Source organism: Mustela lutreola, chromosome 12, assembly GCF_030435805.1.
Source record: "Mustela lutreola isolate mMusLut2 chromosome 12, mMusLut2.pri, whole genome shotgun sequence".
Classification (NCBI taxonomy): Eukaryota; Metazoa; Chordata; class Mammalia; order Carnivora; family Mustelidae; genus Mustela; species Mustela lutreola.
Window position 1 is genome coordinate 551,584 of NC_081301.1, and position 26,917 is coordinate 578,500.

The 26,917-nt window shown below is 63.6% G+C and overlaps 1 protein-coding gene and 1 long non-coding RNA gene across 9 annotated transcripts in view; one reads left to right on the forward strand and one right to left on the reverse strand.

The window, feature by feature from the left end:
* Positions 1 to 26,917, forward strand: part of EXD3 (exonuclease 3'-5' domain containing 3) — a 74,548-nt gene that overhangs the window by 16,377 nt on the left and 31,254 nt on the right. For all 8 annotated transcript variants that reach the window (XM_059143649.1, XM_059143651.1, XM_059143650.1 and 5 more), the window contains exons 4-10: positions 7,468 to 7,532; positions 12,774 to 12,947; positions 13,292 to 13,459; positions 18,603 to 18,656; positions 19,685 to 19,824; positions 22,900 to 23,000; positions 26,783 to 26,856. In XM_059143649.1, the coding sequence (XP_058999632.1) occupies positions 7,468 to 7,532; positions 12,774 to 12,947; positions 13,292 to 13,459; positions 18,603 to 18,656; positions 19,685 to 19,824; positions 22,900 to 23,000; positions 26,783 to 26,856 (776 nt within the window). The remainder of the gene's footprint in view (positions 1 to 7,467; positions 7,533 to 12,773; positions 12,948 to 13,291; positions 13,460 to 18,602; positions 18,657 to 19,684; positions 19,825 to 22,899; positions 23,001 to 26,782; positions 26,857 to 26,917) is intronic.
* Positions 13,547 to 15,564, reverse strand: LOC131813271 (uncharacterized). Its single transcript, XR_009346698.1, has 3 exons — positions 15,124 to 15,564; positions 14,358 to 14,727; positions 13,547 to 13,937 (listed from the first exon to the last, which is right to left on the reverse strand). It is a non-coding gene; the product is annotated as an uncharacterized LOC131813271 (long non-coding RNA).

Here is a 26,917-nt window from a genome sequence, read left to right on the forward strand (position 1 = left end):
CCTGGGGGGCCATGGTCTCCACACACATGCCACAGGGGCCTCCTGGGTCATCGCTTCGGGGGTCAGCCCTGGCTGTTGAGCCAACCAGCAGCCAGAGACAGGCGTGGGGATCTAGGGTCTGCAGGGCCGGGACCTGGGGTGAAACTGGGGCCCGTGGGCTCATAGGTGCACAGGGCCTCTTCAGGCCCCTCCCTCCCTCAGGGCTTCCCCCAAGGCCCGTGCCCGTCCCCACAGGGCTGTATGTAGGGTGGAGCTCCATGATGTCACACGTGGCCGTCACACGTGGGCCTCAGCCTGAGGTGTGCAGGGTCTCCCCCTTGGCCTGCTGGAGCTAGCAAAGGGGCAGGCCACCCTGAGAACAGACACAGCCCCCCTTGGGTTAGACACAGCCTCCCCGTTGGGTTAGACACAGCCTCCCCGGGTCAGACACAGCCCCTCTGGGTCAGACACAGTCCCCCACTCCATCAGACACGGAGGGGTACCGTGGAGTCCCCGGCCGGCGCTGTGTCCAGCCCTGCTGGTGAGGCCAGCCTTAGGAAGGTCCCTGCAGGAGACCTCGGGCCAGGGCCGCTCTCGGCAGGGGCACTTGTCTTTCCCCGTGTCTGGGGAAGCACCTCTAGGATGCTTCTGGCCCCTCCACTGGTTTTGCCACGAGGACCTTCCTCTTCTGTGGTCCCTGGGAGGGCGACATCCCCGAGACCCTCAGGCCTCCATGTGGCTCCCCCGGCCTGTTCCGTGGCTGGCGTCGAGAAAGGAAGAGAGGGAGGAACCGGCCAGTGAGGACGGAGGCCTCTTCTTCTCCACCTCCGCTCCCCAGGGGCCAATAAAATATCCTCCAACTGGAACATCAGCTCAAGGGCTGTTTCCCCGGAAAACGTGGCCTTTGTGGGAGCAAATGGAGCTGAACCACAAGGTCAGCAGTTGGGGTTTGCAGGCCGCCCTGGGTTCCCTTTCCTTGTGAGTTTCACCAGTTCTTCTCCGAGCACGTGGAGGGCAGCAGCTCCGGGGAGCCTGGTTCCCTCCGTCGGATCCCCAAGACACGGGCCCCCCGTCCCCGGGGCATGCTGTCTGCAGAGCTGGCCCCTCCCGGCATCAGGTGTTGGGGGGAGGGTCTCCCCCGGCCTCTAGGGCTGTGCAGCCGTCCTCGCGCTGTGACGTAGAAGGCCCGTGAACCCAGGTGGCACACACACACTTTCCTCGCTGCGTGATTGTGGGAAGGTTACTCAACCACTCTGTGTTTTCTGGTCTGAGAGAGATGGTCATAAGCCAGCCCATGCCTCCCTGTGTGAGTACACACCTGCCTGTGAGGGGTCCGGGAGGGGTCAGCTGTGATCGCTTTCATCTGGGATCCGGATGGGATGGATTTGCTGGGAGATAGGAGGTATGGGCCCGACTCACTTGTATTTCTAGAAGCCCATCTCCCACCCCCCAAGGACCCATGTTGGGCTACCCTGTCTTTTGGGTTCGTCTCCAGCTTTCTGCTCTGGTCTCTGTCCGCTCGTGCGCCAGCAGTTCTAGTGGCCACGGTTTTACGGTGATTCTCCCGCGGGACCGACAACCCTCGTGGCTTTCGTCTTCTTCCCTCCCTCCCTCCCGACATCAGCATCAGCGAGTTTGGCTCCACAGAAATCCTGTATTCTCGCTGAATTTTGCTGCGCTGGTGGCTGGCCCGTCTGCGGTGTGGACCGACCAGGGCTTCTCCGCCGCCCTCCCCCAGTGGTTCCTTCCCTGAACGCGGCTTGGCCTTGGTGGCTACTTCTGAGGAGTCGAGGTGACCATTCCCGGAGCCCAGGTGCCCGCCTCGCTCTGCTCCTGACCTGCAGGATTGGGACCGTAGAAATGACCCGTGTGTGTTTTGGGTAAAAACAGGAACACACCTCAAGGACAGGGTTTGCCTTCCTGTTTGTTCTTTTGTTCTTAGCTGTGCTTTTTACAGAGTAGATCTCCCACGTTGTTCCTCACTTTTTTAAACCTGAGTGTTTCATCTTCTTGAAGTCCTGTTGTTAGTAGGATCCTTTCTTCTAGCAGATTTTCTAACTTGTCCTTGAAATTGGGTGGTTTCCATGTCTTCACGGCCACGTTCACCTGCGTGGGTGCCCGTTGCTGGAGGAGCTCTCCAGGTGTGTGGTGACGTCGCCAGCGGCGGTGGTGGCCGGCAGCGGGGGCTTGCCTCTGTGTGGAGGCCCCGGCTTGTCAGCACTTCCCGCAGCCGGCCTGTTGCTTCGGGGCGCCTGGGCTGAGCGCTGGCGAGGCGGGGGAGGGGGGTCCTGTCTTGGGGGCTCCTGATTTGTTGGAGGAAGCAGGACGGCAAGGCCTTCTCATCCCACTTCCCGGATGGGGCGGCCCCCACAGGAGACCTTATCCTGCCTGTCAGGTGGGGGTGCTGCGGGGGGGCCCTGCAGGGTTTGGACTTGGGGGCTTCGAGGAAGGCCCTCTCTGTGCCTGCCACCTGTCCTCACCGAGTCCTGCTCGTGAAGGGCTGAGCCCAACATCGTGTCCCGAGGAGGGTCGACCCTGGAACCCGGGACGGAGAGGGGCAGGAACGAGATCTGGAGAGAGTAGCAGTCCCCACCTTTGCCAAGGAACCGCGTGCCTGTGTCCCGGGAGGCAGGACGTCGCCAACCCCACAAGTCGTGTGGACATTCTCACACTGGGTGCTGTGGAGGGTGGGGTGGAGACTGCTTCTGGGTCGGCAGATGCAGTTGCGACAGTGGCTGGACGCTGGCACTCTGCAGCTGCCCAAGGGCCAGCAGGGTCAGGATGGCCGTCCCCGGGGGTGGAGGTGGACACAGCAATGACCTGCAGAGACGGTGGGTCTGGATGGGCAGCCGGGCTCGGCACGTCCGGCACGGCCCCTGGCTTGTGCCGAGTGGGACTCCAGCCTGGCCGCGGGAGCCTCTGTGGGTCCTGGCCTGGATCCCTGGACGAGGGCGGGGGGCCGCGTGGGGGCGCTGTGTGCCCTGCACCGCTCAGCCCTGCCCGCCACGGCCCTGCTCCCCCGAGAGGAAGGCCCACTTCGTTCATGTTCGCTCTAACCGCGGATTCCGGACGGGAAAGGAGCGTCCGCTCAGCTCTCTCCCTCCTGTTGCTCCTCAGGAGCCCCCTGGGCAGCTGGCAGCTCTCGGTGTCTGGTGGGCACTGGGGAAGCAGGAGGATGGGGGCGGGGACAGGGCAGGGGGGGTCACCCCTGTGCCTCCTAGTGCCTGGCCCCCGCACGGCAGGAGCCTGAGGCCCCCAGACCCATGTGCTGGAAGGCTGCTGGCGGGACAGCCTGTGAGTCCCACATCTGGACAGAGAGGAGCAGCCCAGGCTGTGGGTGTGGAGGTTTGACCCCTAAAACCGAGCAGCTTCTTGGTGTCCCCCTTGCACAGAGCCTCCTGCCCTGTCCCCACTCTCATGGTCCCGGGATGGGGTCAGGGACCAGGCACAGACCAGAGGCCATCTGACTCCGGTCCCCGACCTGCTGTCTGACCCTGTCAGCAGGTGCAAGATGTCAGGATGGGCGTTAGCTGGGAACTTGTGCTCGGCCGGGCTCCAGGCCTTGGTGGGCAGGTGAGGGCCCTGCCAGGCTATGGGCATGGCTGATGTCCGTCCTATGGACAGAGGCCCCTCGGCACCAGGCTCCCACGTGCCCTCCTCAGCCCGGCCTCCTGCCAGAATCCCTAAGTCAGAGCTGCCAGGACGCAGGCCCTCCAGGTCCCCGCAAGACAGACACCTATCCCTTCAGACAGACACCTCCCGACGCCCTCTTTTTTGTGTCTTTGGCTGGGGGTCCGCCTGGGAGCCCTGCTCAGCCTAGGGTCCCCCCTGCCCCACCATACGCACCCCACCCGCGTCTCTCTGGCCGCTGGGCCGTGGCCTTGCCATGCCCCGCCCCACACAGACCCACCTCAGATCCCCTCCAGCTGCCCCTTGGGCTTCCAGAGGTCTTTCCGAGGCCACTGGAGCTGGTAACCCAGTGTGGGCACGCACAGCTGCCCCAGGCACCATCCCCTGCTCACCGTGGAGCACCCGTCAAGGCCCAGACCACAGCTTCGAACAAGGCCAGTGTGGTCACTGCCCAGGAGGGACAAACAGCAGGTCCTCCGCTGGCGGCAGTGCCCTGCTGCGGGGACCGAGTTGGGGCGCGCCCAGGGCAGAGCAGTCGGGTGGGTCCGTGGTCTCAGCTGCTGGCCCCTTAGACAGCGGGACGACTCAGGATGAGGCCCAGGCAGGACATGTCCTGCAGTTTCCTGCAGGATCCTTTTAATTAGTGGGAATCTTGTCCGAAGTTGTATTTTTTGGGAGACCTCTCTGCCCCGAGGTCATCAGGATGTTCTCCCAGAGGCTCTGTTGGTCTTTCACGGTCAGCGAATGCAGGCGTGCGGCCAGCCATGCTCGGCGCCCTCAGTGGGGGCCCGGAGTTCCTACGCTCCACGGCCACCCAGGTCACGCATTAGGGTCCCTTGAGTGCCCACTCTGGCCCTGGGTCTTTGCGCTGGCCTGTGGCTGCCCCCTGCAGGCCGATGAGCCTTAGGGAGGCGGTTCTTGACGCCGGTGGGGTAGTCTTGGTGGACCTAGGACGGGGCACACGTACCCGGCCCGCCGCTGGGGTAGGACAGCACGGTGTCTTCTGACCAGCTGTGGGGCAGGCGACAGCTTCTCTTCTTTAATGTATGGAATGGCCCTTCCTTCGTTAGGTCTTTTCATTTTTTTCTCAGTGTTTCATGGTTTTTGTTTTTTGTTTTTTGGGGGGTTTTTTTTGTGTGTGTGTAAATTTCTTTTGTCAGGTTTACCCAAAGAAATTTGAATTTTTTTGCACTGTTGTAATTGTTTGTAATGTTTATTTCTGTTTGTTACTCATATACGGGGGAACAGTGGGGTTTTAGCATTGGCCTTATGTTCCGTGTCCCAGCTACAACCAAGTAACCCTAACCCTCCGCTTAATTACTCTTCACGGACGCACCTGCAGCAGGGGCACAGCGGAGGGAGAGACGGAAGCCCAAGCAGGCGCGGGGCTGAGCGCAGAGCTTGACTCAGCGTTCGGCCTCATGACCCCGAGACCATGACCTGAGCCGAAGTCAAGAGTTGAACACTCAACTGACTGAGCCTCCCAAGCGCCCCTAATACCTTCTCTTCAGATTCTGCATGTCTTTCCACAAAATTATGTTTCCAGTGAGAAGGAATGTTTTACTTTCTTGAAAGATTTTATTAATTTGTCAGTGAGGGAGCACAAGCAGGGGGAGTGGGAGAGGGAGAAGCAGACTCCCTACTGAGCAGGGAGTCCGATGTGGGGCTCGATCCCAGGACCCCGGGACCAAGACCTGAGCTGAAGGCAGAGGCATAACAACTGAGCCCCGCAGGCACCCCTTTGTTTTAATTTGGAAAGACTTACCCTTTCTAGAGCAGTGTCAGGCCGACAGGAGAGTCCAGAAGGCACAGCAATTGCCCATGTCCCCACCACGCACGGCCTCCCCCACCAGACACATCCACTCCCGCGTGCGTGCCACATGGCCCCCTACAGACACGCCGGCACCCGAAGCCCACCATGGCCGGTGGGGCCGTCCTGCGGGCAGGGTGCCCTGTGTGGGCGCAGGCAGGGCACGGGCACACGCATCTGCAAGGTGGCCTCACACACTCGGGTGCCCCGCCAGCCTCTCCCGGGACAGCCCGGAGCCGGGGTCCTGCCACATGCGACCTGTCCGGACGGCCCTGTCCTCTTGGGAGTGCAGGTGCCTCCGGACCCTCTCCTGGCCCGGCCACTCATTCCTTTTGAGTGCGGAGCGGACTCCGCTTGTGGACCGACCAGTTTGTCGGAGTGGAGCGGGGTGCAGGCTCCGAGCTGCCAGGGGCCCCGGGCCGTGCTCCGCGGGCAGCGGGCGGCCTCGGGCTGGCCCCATCTCCCGAGGAAGGCTCCCAGCTGCCCGCATCAAGATCTGTGTCAGGGTCTGTTTCTTACAAACATCCTCCATCTGGGCAGTGGAGTTGTCTCTGTTCCGAGTTCGCTGGGTCGTTTCCCAAGTCAGGAACAGAAGTTCCTTTTACGAAATGTTCTGAGGCTGCCGAGAGCGCCTGATTCTCGCCGTGCTCCTTTCGTGAAGCACGCCGGCCCCCCCCCCCCATGCCCAGCAACCCTGCTTCTGGAACGCACCCAGCGTGTCACTCCGTCTCCCGCGCCGTGCATCAGTCTTCGCTGCTGTCTTGTCCGGGTGTCTGAGTCTGTGTCCTCAGGTGGACGGCTGGCCCTCGAGGGTATGGTCCGGGTGTCCCCACCTTTCCCTCACGAGTGGCCCGGCGGCTTGCTGTTGTCCCCCAATTCTTGGGTGGATTTGCGGGTGAAGTGCCCCAAGCTCCTGAGCCCCGGTAGGACCTGGGGCATCTGTTGGTGACCTCGCCTCCCCCAGCGTGTGGGCTCAGGTCCTGACTCTGACTGCCACCTCATGAGGGGCACGGCTGGGTCCTGAGTCAGAGCACGACTTCTCCCAGCTCCCTGGGCTGGGGCCAGACTCGGACTGGTCTGGCAGCCCTGCTGGGCCCTGTGCCCTGTAACATCCTCATGGGGCTGGGGAGTCTTAGGTCAGACAGTGACTGGCCCTTCATTTCAGGACTCGCCCTGCGAAGAGGGTTCTCTGCAGCCCCCAGGCAGTGGTGAACCCAAATGGTGGCCCTGCCCTGAGGCCCCAGGGCAGGTGCCCACAGGGGTGGGGCGGGCCCTCCCGAGGCAGCCAGGGGGCGCTGGTGGCTGTGGGTGACTCAGAGAGCAGGCAGGCACCTCTCAGGGCAGCTCCCCCCCCGCCCCACCCCCAGCCCTGGCATTGACCTGAGACCAGGTCTGAGGGCGCAGTTCCTTTTCCAGCATGAGGGTGAACCCAGCTTTCCCTGGCGCTGGTGTCCCAGTGGGGTCCCCGTCCAGCCGTCCCGCACTGTGCTGGGGACTTGAGCAAGCAAGAGAGGGCCAGGGCTGTGGGTGGTCAGCCTGTGTGGGACACCCCAGGGGCTGGGGGAGCAGGGCTGGGAGGCAGAGCACGGGACCACTCTAGGGCCTTGCCAGGCGCTGCAGGCCAGACTTGGTGGGCCGTGGATGGGTGTGGGCTGTGACATGACACGGAGGGTGGCACCCTGATGGTCAGTGCTGCGGGCTTGGCCCTTCTGTCTGCTGCCCCTTTCCTGCTCACATGGCATGGCCTCACCTCCAGCCCACCACCGCTGAAACATGAGGCCTGGGCATCCCCCAAGCTGTGGGCAGAAGCCCATGTGAGCACAGCAGGTGGCCAGGCCACAGGTCCAGGGAGGGGACAGAGGGAGCTCTGGCCAGAGAGGGCCAAGAGTCCACAGACACCGGGTGGCATCAGTGGGGAGCCCCTGGCCTTGATCAGATGTGGTTGGTGGGCCAAGAGTCCACAGACACCGGGTGGCATCCGTGGGGAGCCCCCGGCCTTGGTCAGGTGAGGTTGGTGGGCTCTGAATAGCCCCATCTTCTCCCCCCAGGCCCGGACCCACTTCTGTTCCTGCAGGCCCTGCAGACGCTGTGGTCCACGCGGGAGCTGCGGCAGGTGAGACAGCGCGGGGGCTGGGCCCCTCCTCTGGCCTCAGGGGCCGCCCTGTCTGAAAGTCCTGGCAGACAAGTGGGGGCCGGAGCCCTGGGCTGATACCCACTGGATACCAGTACACAGGCCCCTGAGGCTGAGAGCACAAGGCAAGGGCCTGCGGCCACCACCTGGCTTCTGCACAGCATGGACCCAGGGGGCCGTGACCACCTATGCGCCCAGTGAGGCGGGGGAACTCACTGTTCAGACTGGCCTTAGCTTGTGGCCTCCTGTCCCGGGGACAACCTCTCTGGCCACTGAGGGATGCGGGTGGCCCTGGAAGGGAGGCTGTAGTGGTCTCTCATGGCACTCGGTGGCCCTGCCATGGCCTTGGCCTGGAGGGTGACTTTGCCTGCCCCATGGGCACCCCTGCTCTGCACTTTGTTCCCAGAGGCAGCAGAAGGATGAGGGCACCCGGGCTCCAGGGAGGACGGACAAGTCAGGATAAGGCCCATGTCTCGTGTCTTGCCTCCTGCTGCTATTGGAGGTTGGGCCGGGTGCCCAGACCCAGCCGAGCTCCCTGGGGCGGGCGTCCCGTGCGGGCGCCTTCCAGGAGAGGCCGCAGGCTTGTGGGCGGGAGGCGGCTGTGCGCTGTGGAGGCTGAGGGTGCTCCCACCAGGTCCAGGGCTGGCTTTGTACCGCGGGGGACCAGCATCTGGCTTGACAGGTCACCAGTGGTGTGTGAAGGGGACAGGCCTGGGCTCCGCGGCAGCCATCAGCCCCTCTCAACTGCCGCATGGCGGCTCGGAATGCTTCTCCCCCTCAGCTGGAGAAAGCCAAGGTTTTTGCAAAGCCAAAAGCTCTTTTTAATGTTTGCCTCCCGTGGCTTTGCACTAACACGGAGGCACCGCGACTGTGTTGTTGGTGAACCGGCTTCACGGATTCTGCGCATCCACGGTGTGTCCCCTGTCCCGGTGCACACGCGGTGTTGGCGAGGTTTGTCTCTGCCTCTGGGTCAAGGTGAGCTGACTTCATAAACTGGGTTGAAAGCCTTCCTTCTCCCGTTCCCTGGAGCCACTGGTTCCACAGGAATTCCTGGTTCTGGAGGGTCTGGAAGAACGCAGACCGTCCTGCCTTCCCGGGCTTGAGCCGACGTCGGGATGACTGTTTTGGGGCTTTCCGCTTCTGGTTTCTTGCCCTGGAAGCGGTCATCTCTCCCCTGTCCTCACATCTGCCGGCTTTTTTGAACTTATACAGCTGTACATAAAAGTAGCTGATATTAGTTAAGCCTGTGTCAACAATTTGATTTTTTCCACTTGTACATTTGGGAGGGAGGCTGTAGTGGTCTCTCATGGCACTCGGTGGCCCTGCCATGGCCTTGGCCTTTTGGTTGATTAAAGTTGCATATGCTAAGTGTGTGGAAAAAAAAAAAAAAAAGACTCTCAGATGTGGGGGTCAAGGGCTGGGCGTTCCAGTCCCCTCTGGCCGGCGCCACTGTCTCTTCCTTCCCAGGTGCTCGCTGACAAGCGTGCCTGTCCCGCTACAGCGCCACGTCGCAGGTCTCTGCGGGTAGGGCTCCGTGGCCCGTCTTTATGACCCTCGGGAAAGCATGCCCTTAGACCGGCGTGTTACTTATTTCCCGTCACACGCACGGCTGTCTGAGATCTTCCACAATGGTTTCTGTCCGTGAAGGAGCACATCTGTGTATTCTCACTTGCGGTGGTGCCCCAGAGGCCTGCGGGGGCAGGTCCCTGTGCGCTGAGTGAGTGTGCAGGCCGGGGGCGCTCTCCAGCCAGGAGCCAAGCTTCTGCCCGAGGGGCCCGTGCTGTCTCCCCTGGGTCCGCTTGCCAGAATGGGGCCAGGTGGGGGGCTGCTCAGTGTCTGAGCTCTGACCCGGTGGTGCCCCAGGGGCCAGCGGCAGTGGGCGGAGATTCCCCGTAGGAACCTCGAGGCAGTAGGAAGGCCACGAGGGGAGCCCTGTCCTGACGGCCAGCCGTGCACAGGGAAGTTTCAGGGTCCCCCACGGAACAGGACAGGGAAACTGGAGGCTGGATTGGGAGAGCCCTTTGGGGGTTTGTGAGATCAAGAGGAAGGAAATGGGGCTGTGGTCCCTCCTTTAAACACAGAGGGAGTCAGCAGGTCGGGGCGGTGGGGGTAGGGAGGCGGGGCTGGGGGCGGGGGAGGTGGGCCGGTGGGCTGTGGGGCAGTGGGTTGGGGACACCCCCTGGGGTGGGGGTAGTCGGAGGATGAAAGACACGGGAGAGGCGAGCAAATGGGCAGGATGGGGCTCCCCAGGTGGTGCGGCCCTGGCAGCTTGTGTGAAACCCCAGCCCCGCGGAGGCCGCACGAGGTGCTGGAGCAGGGCCGCAGGGCCACAGGGCCGCGGGGACTCTGGCCCCGGCCAAGTCCCAGAACCACCAGGGTCCCCTGAAGCCGGGGATGGGGTGGCTGACTCCCCTCTGGAGCGCGAGTGTGGGGGGGGTGACAAGGTGCAGACCCTGCTGGGTGGCAGAGGGGAGCTAGGGGAGCAGTCAGAGGGCAGGCGGGCGGGAGGGAGCAGCAGTCAGAGCTCCGGAGCCAGGGTCCACACGGCGCGGAGCCCGGCCCGCCAGGCCACGGGGCAGAGCAGCCCCAGAGATGGGGCCATGGCGCCCGGACTGAAATCTTCCGGGACGAGGGGTGGCAAGTGGCCAGTGCGTGCCAGAGAGCACGCGAGGTCCACCCTGGCAGCCGTAGGGGCCAGAGGGGCTCTTGGACCACGGTGGGGGGCGGCAGCACCCTCGGGGCCCCGTATTCGTCACTCACGATGACTTGTTCCCGTGTGCCCTGTGGCCTCGCACTGAGCTCCTGTTACTGCCGCTGTCTCCCGCGGGGCCCATGCTGTGGCCAGGAACACAGGCAAATGCAGGACGGCGGTGATGTCCCAGCCCCAGGCGGCCCCCCGTTCCCCATGTGCCCCCCTGCTCCCCACGGCTTTCCCATTCCCCGCAGCACCCCGTGGGCCTCCTTGCGCGCGGCCCCCTCTCCTTTCCTGGGTGTTTGCCGAGGGAGACTGGCCGGGTCTCCTGAGCTTACCCGCGTGCTTGAGGGGAAAGCCGGCATCTCGCTTCTGGGGAGCAGAGGTCAAACCGCTCAGCACAGTGGTTTGGACTGAGGGGATCATGCTCTGAGGGTCCCGAGGAAGCATCGGCCCCACGGGGTGCCAGGGCCAAGGCCCATGTTCCAGCTATGCACCCTGTTTCCTGCCCGCTGCTCTGTGGGCAGGGGCCCTCGGCCTAGGGGTGCCAGGTGCTGTCCAAGCACAGCAGGGGCCTCTGTGCAGGAGGAGGCACACACAGACAGGACGCACGTGCCTCTCCAAGTTCCAGACCCAAGTGGTGCTGTCCAAGGAGGATGTTCTGGCCCGGCCTGGCCCCAGGCTGCTCCCAGGGCAGAGACGTAGGAAGGGCCCTGGGGCCAACAGCAGAGGGGTCTGTCCCTCCTTGATGAATTCCCCTCCACTGTCCCTTGGTAACTGGCAGTGGGGAGGTGGTGCCTGTGCCCCAGGCTCGGTCTGCAGAACCCTGGGGAGGTCCCTGGGGCTGCTGGGAGGCGCCTCTCTCCAGGGAAGCTGCCAGGGGGCAGCAAGGAGCTGCTCCTGGTGGCTCGGCTCTCAGCAAGGCCCGCAGACCCCCACGGGGTCTTGATTTCTTCAGGGCTGCACCTGCCTTGGCCCTGGCCCAAGAGAGTGTTGCCTGCACATGGCAGTCCTGGGGATGGGGCAGGGCCACTCCTGCTTTGGGTGCTGGAGCAGGGATGTGCCACGCCCCAGCCCCCTTGACTCTGGGCGCCTCAAGCCATCGGCTGAGACGCTCCCAGGAGCAGGAGGAGGGGAGGTGCGGTCGTGTCAGGTAGGTCAGGGTGAGCCCCCGCACTTTGTGCTCACCGAGGGGGACTATCCAGTGTCCCGGGGACTCTGGAAGCTGACCGCCATCCAGCTGCACTCCTGAGCCTTCCCTGGGAGGGGCAGAGCCACCACGGCCACTGCCACGCCAACAATATACTGTGACCATCTCGGAAGGATGTGTCCCCTCGCTCCCCTAATGCCAGCCCCCAGGAAGGTTCCCACCATGAAGGGCAGCTGGACGACCCCAGCGGAAGGAGCTGACCCCACGGTTGGCTGTAGCGTGGGTCTGGGGCTTCCAGGGGCCGTCCTGCTGGGAAGGGGTCTGTGTGGCCTCTCGGGCAAGGAGAAGAACTGGCTGGCCAGTAGGTAGGAGTCACGGTCCCAAGCACACGGCCTCTCCGCTCTGCTCTGAGCCTCTCCGAGCTGCTCTTCGGAGGCCCTGAGTGGGAGCCGTGCACACGTCAGGACCCAAGCCCGGAGCTGCGTCTCTCGAGAACTTTCCCTCCATGAGCAGGAGGTTGCTCAGCCTCCGGTGTCTTCTCTCATATGTTCCGGGCAGGCCTGGGGCCTGGTGGAGATGGGGACGGTGGGCCTGTGGGCCCTGACACCCCCGTGTGGGCTCTGCACGCCTCTCCCTGGTCATGGCAGCGTCACGCGTCGGAGGCTGTCCTCAGGTCTGCCCGTCTCAGGTCTGCAGGGGCAGCTGGGGCCTCAGCTCCTCGCTCCCGGCAGAGTGGCCCCGGGCGTCAGGGTGTCTGTTTCTGAGTTCGCACCCCACACCCTGCAGCTCTGCCCTCGGGGTGGCCGGGCGAAGAGTCCGGGGCTGCTAGCAGACCCGTCGCTGCAGGGTGTTGCAGGGGACAGCGGAGTCAGGCAGAGCCAGCCGCGTGCAGGGGGCCGAGGTGGCACTCAGAGGACACCTGCTCCCCCGAGGGAGAGGTCTTTCTTCCTTCGGCACCCACGTGTTTCCAGACCTTCCGTGGTGCAAGAGGTGGGAAAGTCAATCAAAGGTGTTTTTCAGTTTGCGTTTTTTCCTCCTTTTTTTGGTTTCTCGTTGCTTGCTGGGCCCTGCAGCCAGGTCACTGTGTCTGAAGGACCGGCTTGCGTCCCCCGGGCAGCACACAGGTCGTGGGGCGAGGCCCAGAGGCTGCAGCTCTCAGAGGGGCCCCTCTTTACGGGGCCATGACGGTGGGCGGACCCGGGGCACGGCGGGTCAGACCAGACCAGAGCACCGGGGAGGGGAGACGGGGAGGGGGAATGGCGCCGATGGCCCGTCCCCTCTCTCAGCCAGTGTTGCTCGGGACAGTGCAGGTGGGGAGGCTCTGCAGGGCAGTCTGGGGCAGGACGTCCTGGGGCTGCAGCGAGGTCCCATGTCTCTGCAGCTCCGGGAGGAGGCTTGGCGGGGCTTCGCAGCCCTGGCCGACCCGCGGACGGTGCTCCTGGACGTGCTGGAGAGCAGCAGGGGCTGGCAGCGGAAGGGCCCCTCCCTGGAGGCCTGGCTTACCTGGGAGCTGGCTCACTGGCTGTCCGCACAGCCGCTCCCAGGGCTGGCCCAGGTGAGCCCTGCGCACGGCCCCACCGGCTACGTCCCTCTCGGCACAGTGGGCTCCCGGCCAGCCTCACCTGGCCTGTGTAGCCTGCTGAGCTCTGGCACCCTGGGTGGGCAGGGCCTGGCACCTTGCGATTGACTGGACTCCTGCGTCCATGGGCTTGACCCTCAGCGCCCCCCACAACCACACTTCGCCCTCGCCTGTGCCTCTAGGCCTGGCCTGCCTGGAGTATCCACTGTGGACACAGGGTTGCAGGTGCCAGACTCCTCAGCCAGGTCTGCCCGGCCCCGTGACCCGGGCTGCAGTGCCCTTCCCACTCCCCAGCTGAGGGCAGCTCTCTGGTCTCCCAGGGCAGCTCGGGGCTGAAGCAGCTGCAGGCCCGTGCTGTCAGAGTCCTCACGGAGAGCCCCCCTGGCCTTGTGGAGCCGCTGGTCAGCATCTTCCAGCTGCAGGACGCAGACCGGGGCCCCCTGCTGACTCACGTCCACAGGCTCCACCAGGAAGGCAAGTTCAAAGAAGTGAGTGTGGGCCCCACATGGACCGGGGACCAGGGACCGGGAACTAGGCTTGCATGTGGGCTCAGGCAAGGGCCCGGCTGAGTGGGCTCACAGGGCCCCCCTGTTGGGGGCTGCCCAGGGCTGAGGGGCATCGGGTCTGGTGCAGAGGGTTCAGGGACCAGCCCCCCAGAGGCCCAGCTCAGGGCTGTGCCAGACGTTGGGGCCCTAGGAGATACTCACATGCACTGAGCTGGAGGATTCTGGGAGCGGCCCCCGCACCTGCCTGGCTCTCTGCCTCAGCACCTGGGGTCCTTCCTCTTGAGGTGCCATCGGGTCCTCAAATGGGTCCGCGGCCCAAGGACACCCTGGCTCTGGCCTGGAAGCCCTGTGGGCCAGCTGTGGGCCAGCCGTGGGCCGGCCAAGGGCCAGCCGTGGACCAGCCGTGGACCAGCCACTCACCCAGCCTCATTGGTCACTTCCCAGGAACACCTGTGGGGGACTAAGAGGGTCAAGGGTGTGGGGTCCCTCTGCACACAGTCCCCACACTTTGACCACCCCTGCCAGCCCAGGCCCTCCCAGGCCAGGGAGCACCCACATGACCAGACAGGGTTGGAGGCCCCCCTCGCACCCACTAGCAAAGTCATTCGGCCTCTATGTTGTCGTGGCCTGGGGGCGAGCAGCCCGGTTCCCTCTGGGCCCAGCTACTTCCAGCTCCTGCTGGCTCCCTTTGTGTGCTTGTGGGGGGCCCACAACCACACCAGGCCTGGGGACTGGCTGCTGTGCTGTTCTCACAGCAGGGTCTGGCCACAGGAACAGCTCCTCGATGGCCCTGCCCGCTGGGCCTGCCACCTCCCTGGACCCTTAAAAGAGGCCCTCCCCCCACCTGGGATGGCCTGACTCCTGCTGTGTGGAGGCTCACTTGGGTCAGATCAGACCAGTGGGGGCGCCCCCGTGAGGGTCGGACACCTGGAGGGCCCTGTCGGCTCCTTGCTGGACCAGGGATCCCCGGGACCAGCCCGGGCTGGTGCCCGTGTGTGTCTGTGGAAGTTCAGTGTGGGGCACGGGTTACGGGTCGTGATGGCAGAGTCCTGCAGAACGTGCGGTGCTCCTGGGCGTGGGCTGTGCCGGGTCGGTCATTCGGCTCCTCTGTTCTGGGAAGGCCTAGCAAGGTCAGATGTGGGGATGTGGGTTCAGGAGCCTCATGGCGCTGGTGGGGCTCTGGAGGTCTTGGAGGCCGGCCAGGAGCGCCGGGAGTGACTCGGGTCTGCACGAGGCCGGGGAGCAGGACTCTGCGGTGTGGAGGGAAGAGTGGCTGTGAGTAGTTGCTGCAGGCACAGAGGTCCCCATGGCCTCTCTGTGCCCTGAGATGTGACGACCATCTTCTGGGGAAGTAGGTGGTGGAGAGGTCCTGGGGCGCCCGCTCAGGGCCACGCTCTCCCCGAGTCCCAGGTCTGGTGCTCCGGGGTATCCAGAGGCTCACTCCTGACTCACCTCTACCCACTGCCCCATCGGGCCCAAAGTCGAGCCTGATTCGGGGACAGCGCTGCTCATGGACACTGCTCCCCGTACCCGTGGTGGCTCGGGCTTCAGTGCGTCCTGAGGCAAGATCCCGGGCCCACCCCACAGGGACCTTCTTCCCCAAGGGGCAGTCCCCGCCAGGAGGCTCATGGCGAGGTCGGCCTCACCTGGACCGCCAGTGCTTGGTCCTTGGAGGTTGGGCCATGTGTTAGCGGCTGTCGTGCTCCGGCCCAGGCTCTTGTCTCGAGGCTAGTGAAGGGCGCTGAGAAACCAAGATGACCACGCCAGGGACAATGTGGCAGGGGCTCCGCTCCTGGGGCGCAGGGCCATTCTCCGCAGGCTGAAGGGGCGGTCGGGCTTGCAAGAATGCGGGAGGCAGAAGGCAGGCTAGTGTTTCGGCGTCTTCTGTTGCACCCGGGCCTTTCAAAGAGTGTCTAGGGCCGGCTGAATGCACCCCCCTCGCGCTCCAAGGCAGGAATCCCAACACAAAGGAGGCTCTTGTCCCGCACAGGCCCCTTCTGCGAAGAGAAGCCATTGTCCCCAAGCGGGGCGGCCCGGCAGGCGATGCACGCTCCAGTGCCCACCGCCGCGCCCAGCGAAAGGGGCCGCATTCAGGCCTGTCCGCTCGGATTAGCAGGGACTCACGACTTAATGTGCGCCGATATTTCATGTCCAGGGCGGCGGCTGGCTCCGGGCAGGATGAATGCCCGCTTTTGTCTACTGAGTTATTTTATTTACATTTTTTAAACAGCTTATCAAGGTAAAAAGATAGCTTTGCTTCGGGGGGGTGGGGGGGAAGGCCCCTTGGCTCCAGGCCGAGCTGAGCTGTGGAGGTGGCAGGCCGGCCCGTCCTGGGTCTGAGGCTGCGGAGTCTGGGCTTGGCTGCCTGGGCACCTGCCTGGCGCCCCTGTCCCGCGGAGTGGGCGGCCAGGGGGCCGGTGGGCACTCTGTCCGCCTTGGCCACCAGGCCCTTCTGGGTTTCCTTACCTTCCCCCAAGGCAGTAGCTCTGGCATTGTCCGGCCAGAGGGGTCCACAGCCTCTCTCTGACCCAGCTGCTGAGCAGCCCCGTGTCCCTCTTCTCAGTGGCCTCCATGCCAAGGCCAGGAAGGCTCGGGAGGTGCTAGTTCCTCACAGTTTCCTTCTGTGGGGCCTGAGCCCCTCGCACCCTCCCTGCCTGTGCCACGGGCCTGAGTCGGCAGGTGACCTTCCCATGCCCGCTGGGGCCCCTGTGTGTCCTGGCAGTAGGCAGCGGACAGCTTGGTCTGCTGAATCTCAGGCACAAAAATGACCAGAGACGGATCCTAAGCCTGGCCTGACGACAGTGCCTGACCTACATGGACCCCCTCCAAAGACAGAAGCCAGCCCAAGCGTTCTGCTGTCAGCCGTCCCCCCAGGGCACCCACCCCGGCTGCCCCCTTCCTTGTCCTGGGCTACCCTTCCCGCCCCACCCCAGGGCTGCAGGTGTGGAATGGGGGCATGTCCCAAACTTTCCCCAGGATGTGGGGCTCTCGCGGGCTGAGAGAGGTCACCCCGAGTGCTGGCCGGACGGGAAGCTGGTGGCTGTGGAGGAAGGAGTGAGAAGGACGGCGGTGTGAGCCACTGACCTCCGTTAGGACAGAGGCACAGTGTGGCCAGGTGGGCGTGTGCCCACGAGACCTGAGCCGCCCACCTGGGCTGCGTAGGGCTGGGCTCCAAGCACAGCCTGAGAACCTCCACCCGAACCCCCCTCCCGCCGAAGCCAGCGGGCACCACGGACAAGGACCCTGAGGGCTGGGATTGGCGGAGGGTGGCCCTGCCCTTCACTGGCTCCTGGAGAGGGAGAACGCCCCCGCAGACAGAGGGAGGCTGGGGACTGGGCAGCAGGCTGCCGTCTATGGCAAAGCTCCCCGTGCTGCGGTGGGGGGCAGTGCCCAACCTCCCTTGGCCCCGCCCTGCCCCCTTCCACCCAGGCCGCCAGTCCCCCACACCCCAAGCCTGATTCACCCAGGCCCCGCCCCAGGATTCAGAGAGGTTGTTGGATGGGTAGGGAGCAAGGGTCCCCCTGCGCCCTGCTGAGGGCTGGGGCCTAGAGCACAGAGGAAGTCTTGTCCTTGGGGGAGCAGAGGTAGAATATGGCAGCGGCTGGCACCCCAGCAGAGGCAGTGAGGGGCGGGTGAGGCCAGGCCCCCGGGGTCCTCTCTGCTACTCCCTCCGGCCCCTTGCCTTGTGGCTCCTCCTGCTTCATCTCCCCCAAGGTCACTGGCCCCCCTGCTTGGTCTGCAGGGTGGGAGGGTCCCAAGCCCCCAGGTACCCCTCCCACAGCCCCTTCCCCGACAGTGGCCTGGCCCGACCAAGCCCAGCTCAGGTGTTGACCCCAGAGGAGCCCAGGAGCTAGCCGGACTTGGGCAGCCGTGTTGTGACCACCCCAGTTTCTGGCCATGCAGGGCCATGCAGAGGTGGGGGGCTCCCGGATAAAGGCTCGGTGCTCCCTTAGCTTCTCAGGGGGTCTCCCATCCAGAAGCGATGTGGTTCCCCCTCCTCCAACCCTGGCCCTGCCCCCTCTGCATCCTCCCCTGGCCCCGTCCCCTGTCCGGTGCCCCCACCCCCACCCCTGGGCCCCCAGGGGCCTGGAGGCCACCGAGCCCTGGACCACAGCCAGGCTGTGGAGGCGCTGGGTCAGCTCCACGCAGGGAAAGGCCCCTAGCCCTGCGCCCCCACCCCCACAGTCATGGGCCGGAGGCCGGAGGCCAGAGCGAGCCTTTCCCAGGCCGCTATTTTGGTCCTTTGTGTGAGCTGCGTGGGGCGGGGCGCCCGGCCCTCTGCTGGTTATTTTTGCTCATAATGGGAGCACGATGTATGGAAATTATTAATAGTAGCCGGGCCTGCGCTACGTGCGGGCACTCAGGGCCCCGGCGCCCTCTGTGCTGAGTGTGAGCGAGGCCCCGCGGCTCAGGGCTCTCGGCACCCACGTCCCGTTCCTGGGGCCGCTGCGCCCCCTGCCTCACCAGCACGCAGCTGGGGCTAGAGCCTCTTCCTCTGTGGACCCGAGGGGCAACTCTGTGCGTCCCCCCAACACACACGGACCACACCACGTCCTACTCCAGCTTCTCCCCTGTGGGCCAGCCCGCTTGGACAGACAGCTGTGCAGCCATTCGTGGTTTGGGGGTACACGCAGAGCAGGCCTTGTGGAAAGTGCGAGGAGGGCCCTGCACCTCAGGCCCTCAGGGAGGACAGCTCTGGCTCCGGGCTGGGGCGCCGTGACTGTCCGTGCCAGGCGCCTGCCGGTGGAAGGCCCACTCCTGGGAGGCAAGGGGCAGGCGAGAGCGGGTGTTGGGGAGGCACAGGGCGCCGGTGTCTGGGAGCGTGACAGAGCTCCCGGCTTGTCCACCCTCCCTCTGCATCCTCAGTGCACTCAGCAACACCCCCTGGGCAGAGCCCCTGCGGCCCAGCGCCCAGCCTGACGCCCCATCCCGGCCACACCCCAGCCTGGCAGCCCCCCCCCCCGCCGCATCTTCCTACCTGCCCCCCTCCCGGAGCCTGGCTTGTCTGCTGGGTGGCTTCTGGATTCCGGGCCCTTGAGCCTGTGCCCGCCGTGACTGGGAGGGCCCCACGGGGCTGCCCGCTCCCCGCCAAGCCTGGCGTGACTGCTCCATCTGTGACCGCCAGGCTGCTCTGCTGGGCCTGAAGCTGAGGCTGCAGCCACTACTCGATGTTGAGAAGGTAAGGGTCCTCCTCACAGGGATCGTTTGGGTTCCAGCTCAGATAAAGCCTGAGTCTCCAGAACCACGATTGGGGTGAAGTGTTCTCCTACCACTGAGCCCTGGCCTCTGCTCCTGCTGGGGGGGGGGGGGGTGGCTCCCCAGGGAGCACCTGCCGCTGCAAGAAAGGCCCGTGGGGACGGGGCCCTGGAGGGCAGTCGCTGGACTTAGGTGGGACGGGCTCCAGAGCCATGGCCAGAGGGGCTCTCAGGAACGGGGGCTCCCCATAAGGACCACCCCGAGGTCCCGACCTAGCAGATGGTCCCTGTAGAGTCAGCTCCAGGCAGCCTGACCTGTGTGGTCGCAAGGAGAGAAGACGAAGGGTCTACTGTTGGGACCACTGGGAGGGGCTTTGGTGGGGCCTGGCTTGCGGTGGAAGTGGCCTGAATGTCCCAAGGCCCAGTGTCCCCGCCAGGCGCTTCCTCAGAGCTTCCTGGTGGGCTTGGGCAGCTCAGGGCCCTTTGGACCCCATGCACAGCCATGCCACCTGGGCCAGTGAGGAGGCGTTCCCAGGCCAACGGGACTGCTGCCTGTGGTTGGTATCCCGCATGCCTCCCACCACAGCTCAGTGAAGACAGGGGGGCAGCTGATCTTCCCTGGGGTCCCCCTAGCTTCTCGGGGCCTCCAGTCCTTTGTAATGGAGATGGGGATGACCACAGAGCCCCAGGGAGCCATGGGGCCCATGTGTGTGGGTGTGTGTATGGGTGTGTGTGGGTGTGTGTATGGGTGTGTGTGGGTGTGTGGAGAAGTGCAGGCCCAGGGCGTAGGCTGGGGTGAGTGCACCGTGCCCTGGGAGCCAGGAGACATGTGGCTGAGCCTCTGCCCACCCCCCAAGGGAGCCAGGGCACGTGGACGGGCCTCTGGTCTTCTCTGTTCTGAGGCTCTGGCTACTCCCTCCTTTAGGTTGGAGGTGGTGAGTCTGGGGTCTTGACGGGGGTGGAGGGGCCAGGCACCTGCAAGGCTGTGACCTGAGGACACGCTCCCCCACAGATGAGCTCCCCGCTGCTACTGCAGGACAGGATGGCCCTCGCACAGCGCTACGTAGCTGGCTTTCCAGACCTCCAGAGGAGGCTGCTGGCCCTACTGGACTCCTGGTGCCAGCCCGGCTTTGACATCAGAGTTGTGGCCAGGTGAGCCCTGTGGGGGCACAGGGTGGGGCACGGGTGACAGGCACTCGGGAAAGCCACGCGCAGGGTCTGCAGGGGTCACAGCCTGGGCAGCCAGCCAGAGACCGGCTTCTGGATCCCAGAGGCTGCACCTGGCCGGAGCCAGCCGAGAGCCCGTTAGGTCCCTTTGATGAACAGAAATAATCTTCCATGTCGTGTGAATAATGTGTTACACACAGAGTCACACTGTCCCTTCACCTAACGGGTCTCATCTGGGACACCCGTGGAGCCCATGGGGGTTTAAGCTGCGTGTGTGTGAGGCTGTCACGCGGAGGCGGGGCGTGGGGGTGGCCACGGCTGAAGCAGCACCTGGAGGACAGTGAAGGCTCCTCAGGCGCCATCCGCATGCAGACGGCGGTGGCCTGATCCCACGCCACGAGCCACCCAGCCCTGGGACCACCGCCTTGAGACGCGGGCCCTGAGCTCTGGGCTGGACCTTGTGGACCCAGAAAGTCCTTTCACTTCCCGGGTTTATTTCCTCTGCCCTACAATGGCATGAAGCTCGCCTGTCTCACGGGGTTGTGGGACTCACCACACGACGAAGCTGACACAGCGTGTGCGGCCCCCAGCCCAGCCCCCTCGCGTGGTGTGTCATCGCCGTTACTGTGTGTCTGGGAAGGGACACAGAGCAGGACCTGACTGGCTCAGTCAGTGTGGCACGAGGCTGTCGATCTTAGGGTCTTGGGTTTGAGCCCCATGCTGGGTGCAGAGGTTACTTACAGATAAAGTTGGGTTTTTTTCAAAGATTTTATTTATTTATTTGACAGACAGAGATCACAAGTAGACAGAGAGGCAGGCAGAGAGAGGGGGAAGCAGGCTCCCTGCTGAGCAGAGAGCCCGATGCGGGGCTCGATCCCAGGACCCTGAGACCATGACCTGAGCCGAAGGCAGCAGCTTAACCCACTGAGCCACCCAGGCGCCCCCTGATAAAGTATTTTTAAAAATTGAGAAGACAAGGGGCGCCTGGGAAGCTCAGTCATTAAATGTCTGCCTTCAGCTCAGATCATGACCCCAGGGTCCTGGGATCGAGTCCCGCGTCAGGCTTCCCGCTCAGTGGGGAGCCTGCTTCCCCCTCCTCCGCTCCCTGTTTGTGTGCTCATGCTCTCTCTCTCTGTCAAATAAATAAATATATCTTTTAAATGAGAAGACAAGGGTAGACTGGAAGAAACTATTTGCAAAAGATGCAACAGTCTCCTTCATAGTGACCAAAATGGAAGCGTCCGGCAAACCCAGCATTAGGGAGGACGTGGAGGACCTGGAACCCCCGTGCCGCACTGGGGACAGTGAGCGCACCATGGCCACTCAAAGAAGCTGGCCACAGCGAAACGTGTGCTCGGGCCATCACCGCAAATCCACCGTTGAACGACGCCAGGATACATGGGTGCGTTGTCTCTGAAGAGACTGGAATGCTCGCGGCAGCTTTATTCCTGGTCCCCAAGCACCGGACGGATCCTAAGGGCTGTCCACAGCCCCACGGCTGGAGCACACACATCACACACATGACATGGACGAATGTTGTGCGAGATGGTACAGACCAAGCACCCAGACCCCACGAAGCCATCTGCAGGAAGTTCAGGGCCTGGCAGATGGTCTGTGCTGGTCAGATGCATGGCTGGGGGCAGGGCCGCGCACTCCGTGTTGAGCTGTGGGCAGTGGGTCCTCAGGTGTGAGGACACCTGGGGTCCCTGCTGCTCACGATGGGTCGGTTATGCCTCAACAAACACTGGTTTGCGGAGAATGCTTCTGGCAGAGAAACAAACACGCATTGTCGTCTGCTGGACAATGAAGATGACGTTTTGAGAGAATGAGCGAGGCAGTGACCGCAGGGGAATCTGGGCATGCGGCAGGGGTCAGGCCGTGGTGCTCCGCGCTGGAAAGCTGAGCCTGCAGCCCCCAGGAGCACGTGGGGTCCAGCACAGAGCCCGAGGACGGCCCGGGAGCCGAGGCCCCGCACTGCTTGGCCGTCAGCCAGACCCTGGGGACCCTGGGCCACGGTGTGTGTGGGCATAGCTAGGACAGGGCTGAGGCTCAGTGCTAGTCAGGGGAGCTCAGAACACAGAATAGAGCTCTCGTCAGTAAACGCACAACGACAAAGAGAAAAGCTCAGTAAAGTTTTGGAGGGTAAATTTGATGATGTCTTCCAAAAAGTGCAAAATTGATGAACAGTGAAAATCAGAGAGAAAAGATGAAAGCTTAGAGATCCTATCAAGAAGGGCCAACATTGGAATACAGGGAACCCCAGAAAGTAAGGAGAGAGGACGGTGTTCATTCCCGAGGGGCCTGGGTCCCGTGTAGCCAGTGTGCGGGGCAGCGGAGCCGATGGGACCCCCCTGCAGACCCAGGGCAGAGCCGGATCACACAGGATTCTGGGAGCATCATCCACCCCATGCAAGGGAGAGCGGGTTCAACCCTGAAGTCTGAGCTCAGCGGAACCTTCCAGCCAGCGTGAGACAGAGCACAGACCTCTGCCGACCCCATCTCCAGCTCATCTGTGCGCATGCAGGGGGCTGCGGGGGTGGGGAGGCGGCTCATCTCCTCATCCGCTCAGGGTGAGGCTGGTCGGGGCCTGAGGTCTGGAGACTGAGGAGGCGATAAAACCAGACAAGCACTAACCCTGAAGAGAAGGGGTATGGTCTGCGCTGGCCGTGTCTGCCACACGTGATGGCGTAAGCACAGTGTGTCCTGACTTGGGTGGGAACGTGGCCGCTGGTGGGGGAGGGGGCGGCGGTGGAGGGGCGGGGGCAGAGGGGTGGGGGGGTGATTGGGGGTGGGGGGGTGATGGAGGGGCAGGGGCGGAAGGTGATGGGGGGGCGGGGCGCCTTCCCGGGCGAGATGTCCCTGCGGAAGGCATGACACTGGACAGCGAGAGCTTGCGTCCGGGCTCGTTACTCGGAAACCGAGGCAAATACTGGACCCGACGGAATGGACGTGCGAGCGGCGGGACCACGGCGGGCGGGACGCAGTGACAGGCTGCTCTTCCCGCGTGTCCAGCCGTGTGCGTGCGGGCCTCCAGGCAGCAGCCGTGTCTCTCTCGTGCAGGCAGTTCCCACAGGTGACCCCCCTGCGGCTGGAGAGGCTGAGCCCCGGAGTGCTGAGTCGGCAGGTTCTGAGCCTGCTGGAGCGGCAGGGCCTGGACCCAGGTGAGCGGGGGCCCCGCGCCCTGGGTGCCCCCCGGGGCTGACCACCATCCACCGACCCCCCCTCCTGCACCTGCCCACCGCCGGGGCCGAGGCTGGTCCCTCTCCCATCCCCCGCTCTTGTCCGGGGAAACCATTCTGACTCGCATCTCCCTGGTCGTTAGTGACGCCTGGACCACGTCAGGTACCGGCTGGCCATCTGACTGTCTTCTTCAGGAAATGTCTATTCAGTTTCTCTGCCTGCTTTTAAATTGGGCTATTTGGGATTTTTTTTTTTTTTTTGCTATTAGGTTGTGTGAGTTCCTTATGTGTTTCGAATATCCGCCCCTTATCAGAAATGTGGTTTGGCAGTATTTTCTCCCACTCCGTAGGTCACCATTTCACTTTGTCGATGATTTCTTGGTCGTGCGGAAGCTGATCTGTCGTGTGAGGGAATACTGCCGGCTGACGGCTGCTGCTTGCCCTTGACTTCCAGTTCTCTCCACGGCTCGCCTGCCCCCCCCACCAAGCTAGATGTCAGCCTTTTTTCTCCGAAAATACTCTCCACATTCCACTTTTATGTTATTTCTATTACTGCGCAGCTCAGATATTTTCTAATTTCTATGATAAGTTTTTCTTACTTCTTCTAATTTTCTTAATTTCCAAGCCAAGTGAGATTTTTCTTTTTGGTTTTCGTTAGTTTGGTTTTGGTTTTTTGTCTTGGTGTGAGCTCAGTCTCACCGTGATCAGAGATCATGCCTTGTACGATGTCAGTCCTTTGGGTTGAAATGTGTTATTATGAAGAAATCTACCCTCTTGTCTCTGAAAGCTCTTCTTGTCCCCTTTGGCTGTTCTTGGGATAATGTCCTTGTCTGATGCTCCGGGCCTCCCGGAGAGGACCCTAGTCACGGATGCGTCTTCCTTGTCTTGCTGGTGTTTGCGGGGCTTTGTGAGTCCGGGGCTTGCTGTCTCCAGTCGGTTCTGGAAAGTTGTAAGTCACGATCTCACACGTGGTTTCTCCTGCTTCCTTCCGCGCTTCTCTGGACCCTGACGTGTGTGTGGCCTCCTCCCCCGCCCTCCAGTGTCCCCTTCGTCATCCCTCGGGTGACGTCTCCTCTTTCCCACTTGGCCAGGCCTCTCCTCATCCATGTCCCACGAAGGACAAGACACGCCCACCGCTGAACCTTGCGATCGTCATATCTTCAGCTCTAGACGCTGTCCCGTGGCGTCTTCCAGATCTGCTGTCCCACTTTGTGCGGCTGTCTGATGCTTGAACGCGTCTCTGATTTTGTCTTTTCTTTGGCTGTCTTGCCCACTGTTGTTCTGGGGTGTGTACCCACGGCCCAGCCCCGGCCCTGGTCAGCATCTGTGTCTCTGTCCCTCAGAGGCTTGTCATGACACTTGTTTCTGTCATCCTGGAGAAGTTACACGGGTTCTCTGGCCCTTGGATGAAGGTGCCCGCCTCCAGAAAGGAGGGCAGTCTTTGGGTTTTTGCACAGAGAGAAGCACATCGCCAAGAGGCTTTGATTTCTGATTGAACAGCCCACCTGCTGGCAGTGGGGGGGATACACAGGGGGAGCAACAGGTGTGTGGACGCCTGTGGGCTTCTGTCCTGGGCAGTCAGGGTCGGCGAGGACCCAGGAGCTGCTGGCTGTGCTGACGGTGGCCGGGAAACCCCACCTCTGAAGTATATGAGCCAGGTCTAGGAGGACCAGCCAGCCAGAGGGACCCCGGAAGCCCCGGGGAAGCAGCGGTGGGAAGGAGCTGCCCTCAGCCACAGCATGAGACTTGGGGTGGGGGGGCACGTTTCAGGTGCTCCAAGGAGGGTCCCAGCAACAAAGACCTCTGGGGGTGTTAGGGTCTGGGGAACTGGGAGGTCTGGCCCAGCACCTGCCCCAGCATCTGGAGAACTAGAGCACTATGTTGACACGAAGGCATGCCCCACCCCCCAGAGACACACACCACCCCCGGCACAGGGGCCTCCAGGGTCATCTGTGCACCAGCCATGGGTGCTGGCGTACCCACGTGGGAACATGGGTGGGCACCCAGGTCAGGCTGCCTGCCAGTGCAGCTCCCACGGGCTCTCAGCATAGAATCATTCACGGAGTCGGTGGTGGCCGCTGTGAGGCTGTCCCCATCTCCCTGGGGCTCTTCCCACCCAGGACTCAGGACTGGAAGGAGCGGCTCAGGGAAGTCGGGGCTGGTGAGCAGGTTGCGTAGAGGTCTGAGGAGGCTCTGGGTGGGGCCGTCCATCCTCACAGCAGCCCTGCGGTGCCACTGTTGGCCCCCAGGGTACCCACCTGAGGGTCAGGTCACGGTTGTGGTGAGCCCAAGGCTTGGGGCCAGAGGAGTCTTTAGGGGTGCTGGGCCAGCCTTAGCCCGGTACCCCTCTGTTCAGGGTGTGTCCCCTTGAGGTCCACCCCACCCCACAGGTCTCGGCTGAGTGCAAGGCAGGAGCAGATCTGGTGTGCAGACACCCCTGAACAATGGGGGCGTCCCCCACCCGTGTGCAGAGTCTGGCAGGCTGTGAGACAAGAGGGGAGTGGCAGGTGCTTTCTGGGGGTGCTTTGCTCAAGGGCCCTGCTCGGGAGTGGGGAGGACCCTCCTGGGTCTCCCGTTCTTCATGACTGTGTGCAGAGGCCCCGTCTGTGGCCTCCCCAGCTGGCCCCAGGTCCCTCACACACCAATGTCAGATCCAGAAGGCAGGCCGGGGAGTGCTTGCCTCTCCACGCCGAGCTCCCCACCAGTCCCCCCAGGCCCGGGTCCCAGGTGGAGCCCCCCAGGGAGTCCTGGCACAAAGGAGCCCTCAGCATGCTGTCTGGCTTGTATTTGGATTTTGTCGCATTTTCGGGTGTTCAACGTGTGCCGTGTGGCCAGCCTGCGTCCCCTGTGCCTTTCCTTTAAAGGTTTGCGCTCGGGTCTGGGCCAGTTGGCCAGGCTGCCTTCAAGGGCCATCCTCGGGGGGGTACTGCCTGCACGAAACTTTTGGACACAGGACCCACTGACAGAGTGACGCTTCGAAGTGTAGAACATCCGGGAGGCCGGCTTCTGTCTGCAGATCTGAGCCCGAGCGGGGCCCAGAGAGCATGTCGGTGACCTCGCAGTCTGGCCGGGCGGCCGCCGCCCCTGTTCCCTGCCTGCTCACCTATCCGTCCCTCCCTTCCTCAGGCTCCGTCCCCCTCGCTCTGCGGTGTGGCCTCAGGTTCCCAAGCGGCCTCCTGGGGGCAGGAAGGAGGAGGAGCGATGCCCCAGAGTCACCGGCTGGCCAGCTGTGTGTGTGGACGGTGGCCCCACCACAAGGGCACTCCCCGTGCTGAAAGTGGGTGCTCGCGGGGCAGGCACTCCCGTGGAGGGTCCTTAGAAGACCAGGTCCCTAACTGTCCTGTGGCCAGCATCCCATCTGCACTGCCAGGCTTCAAGGACAGCCAGCCCTGGGAGCAGGGAGCCGCAGCCGGATGGCTGGACAGCAGGATGGGTGGACGGGGGGTGGGTGGACAGGGGGTGCCTTTCCTGGGAGCGAGGCCGGCTCGTAGGCACCGGTGTGTCGGCATGTGAGCAAGACGACCTCTTCCTGGAGGACTCACACTCCCACAGAAGGACCAGACGGGAATGCACCAGCCCAAGGGTCCTGCCTGGAGAGTGTGGAGTGGCACCTGGAGAGACCGGGCTGCCCTCCCTTGTCCCCAGGGTGGAGGGAGGGGCTCCAGGAGACCCCGGAAGTGGTCGGAGGCTGGGAGTTCGGCCACCCATGGCAGGGCGTAGGGTGCAGCCCCTGTCCTACCCTGAGCTCTGTGGTCTTTCCTCAGCTCTGTGTCCCCACGCCGTCGCTCAGCAGCGCCTGGCAGCCCTGCGCCACCTGTGCCGTGAGCATTTCGTGGAGGTGCGTGTGCCCTGCTTAGAGCCCACTCTGGGGCGGTGAGAAGGGGGGTGTGCTCCGGGTG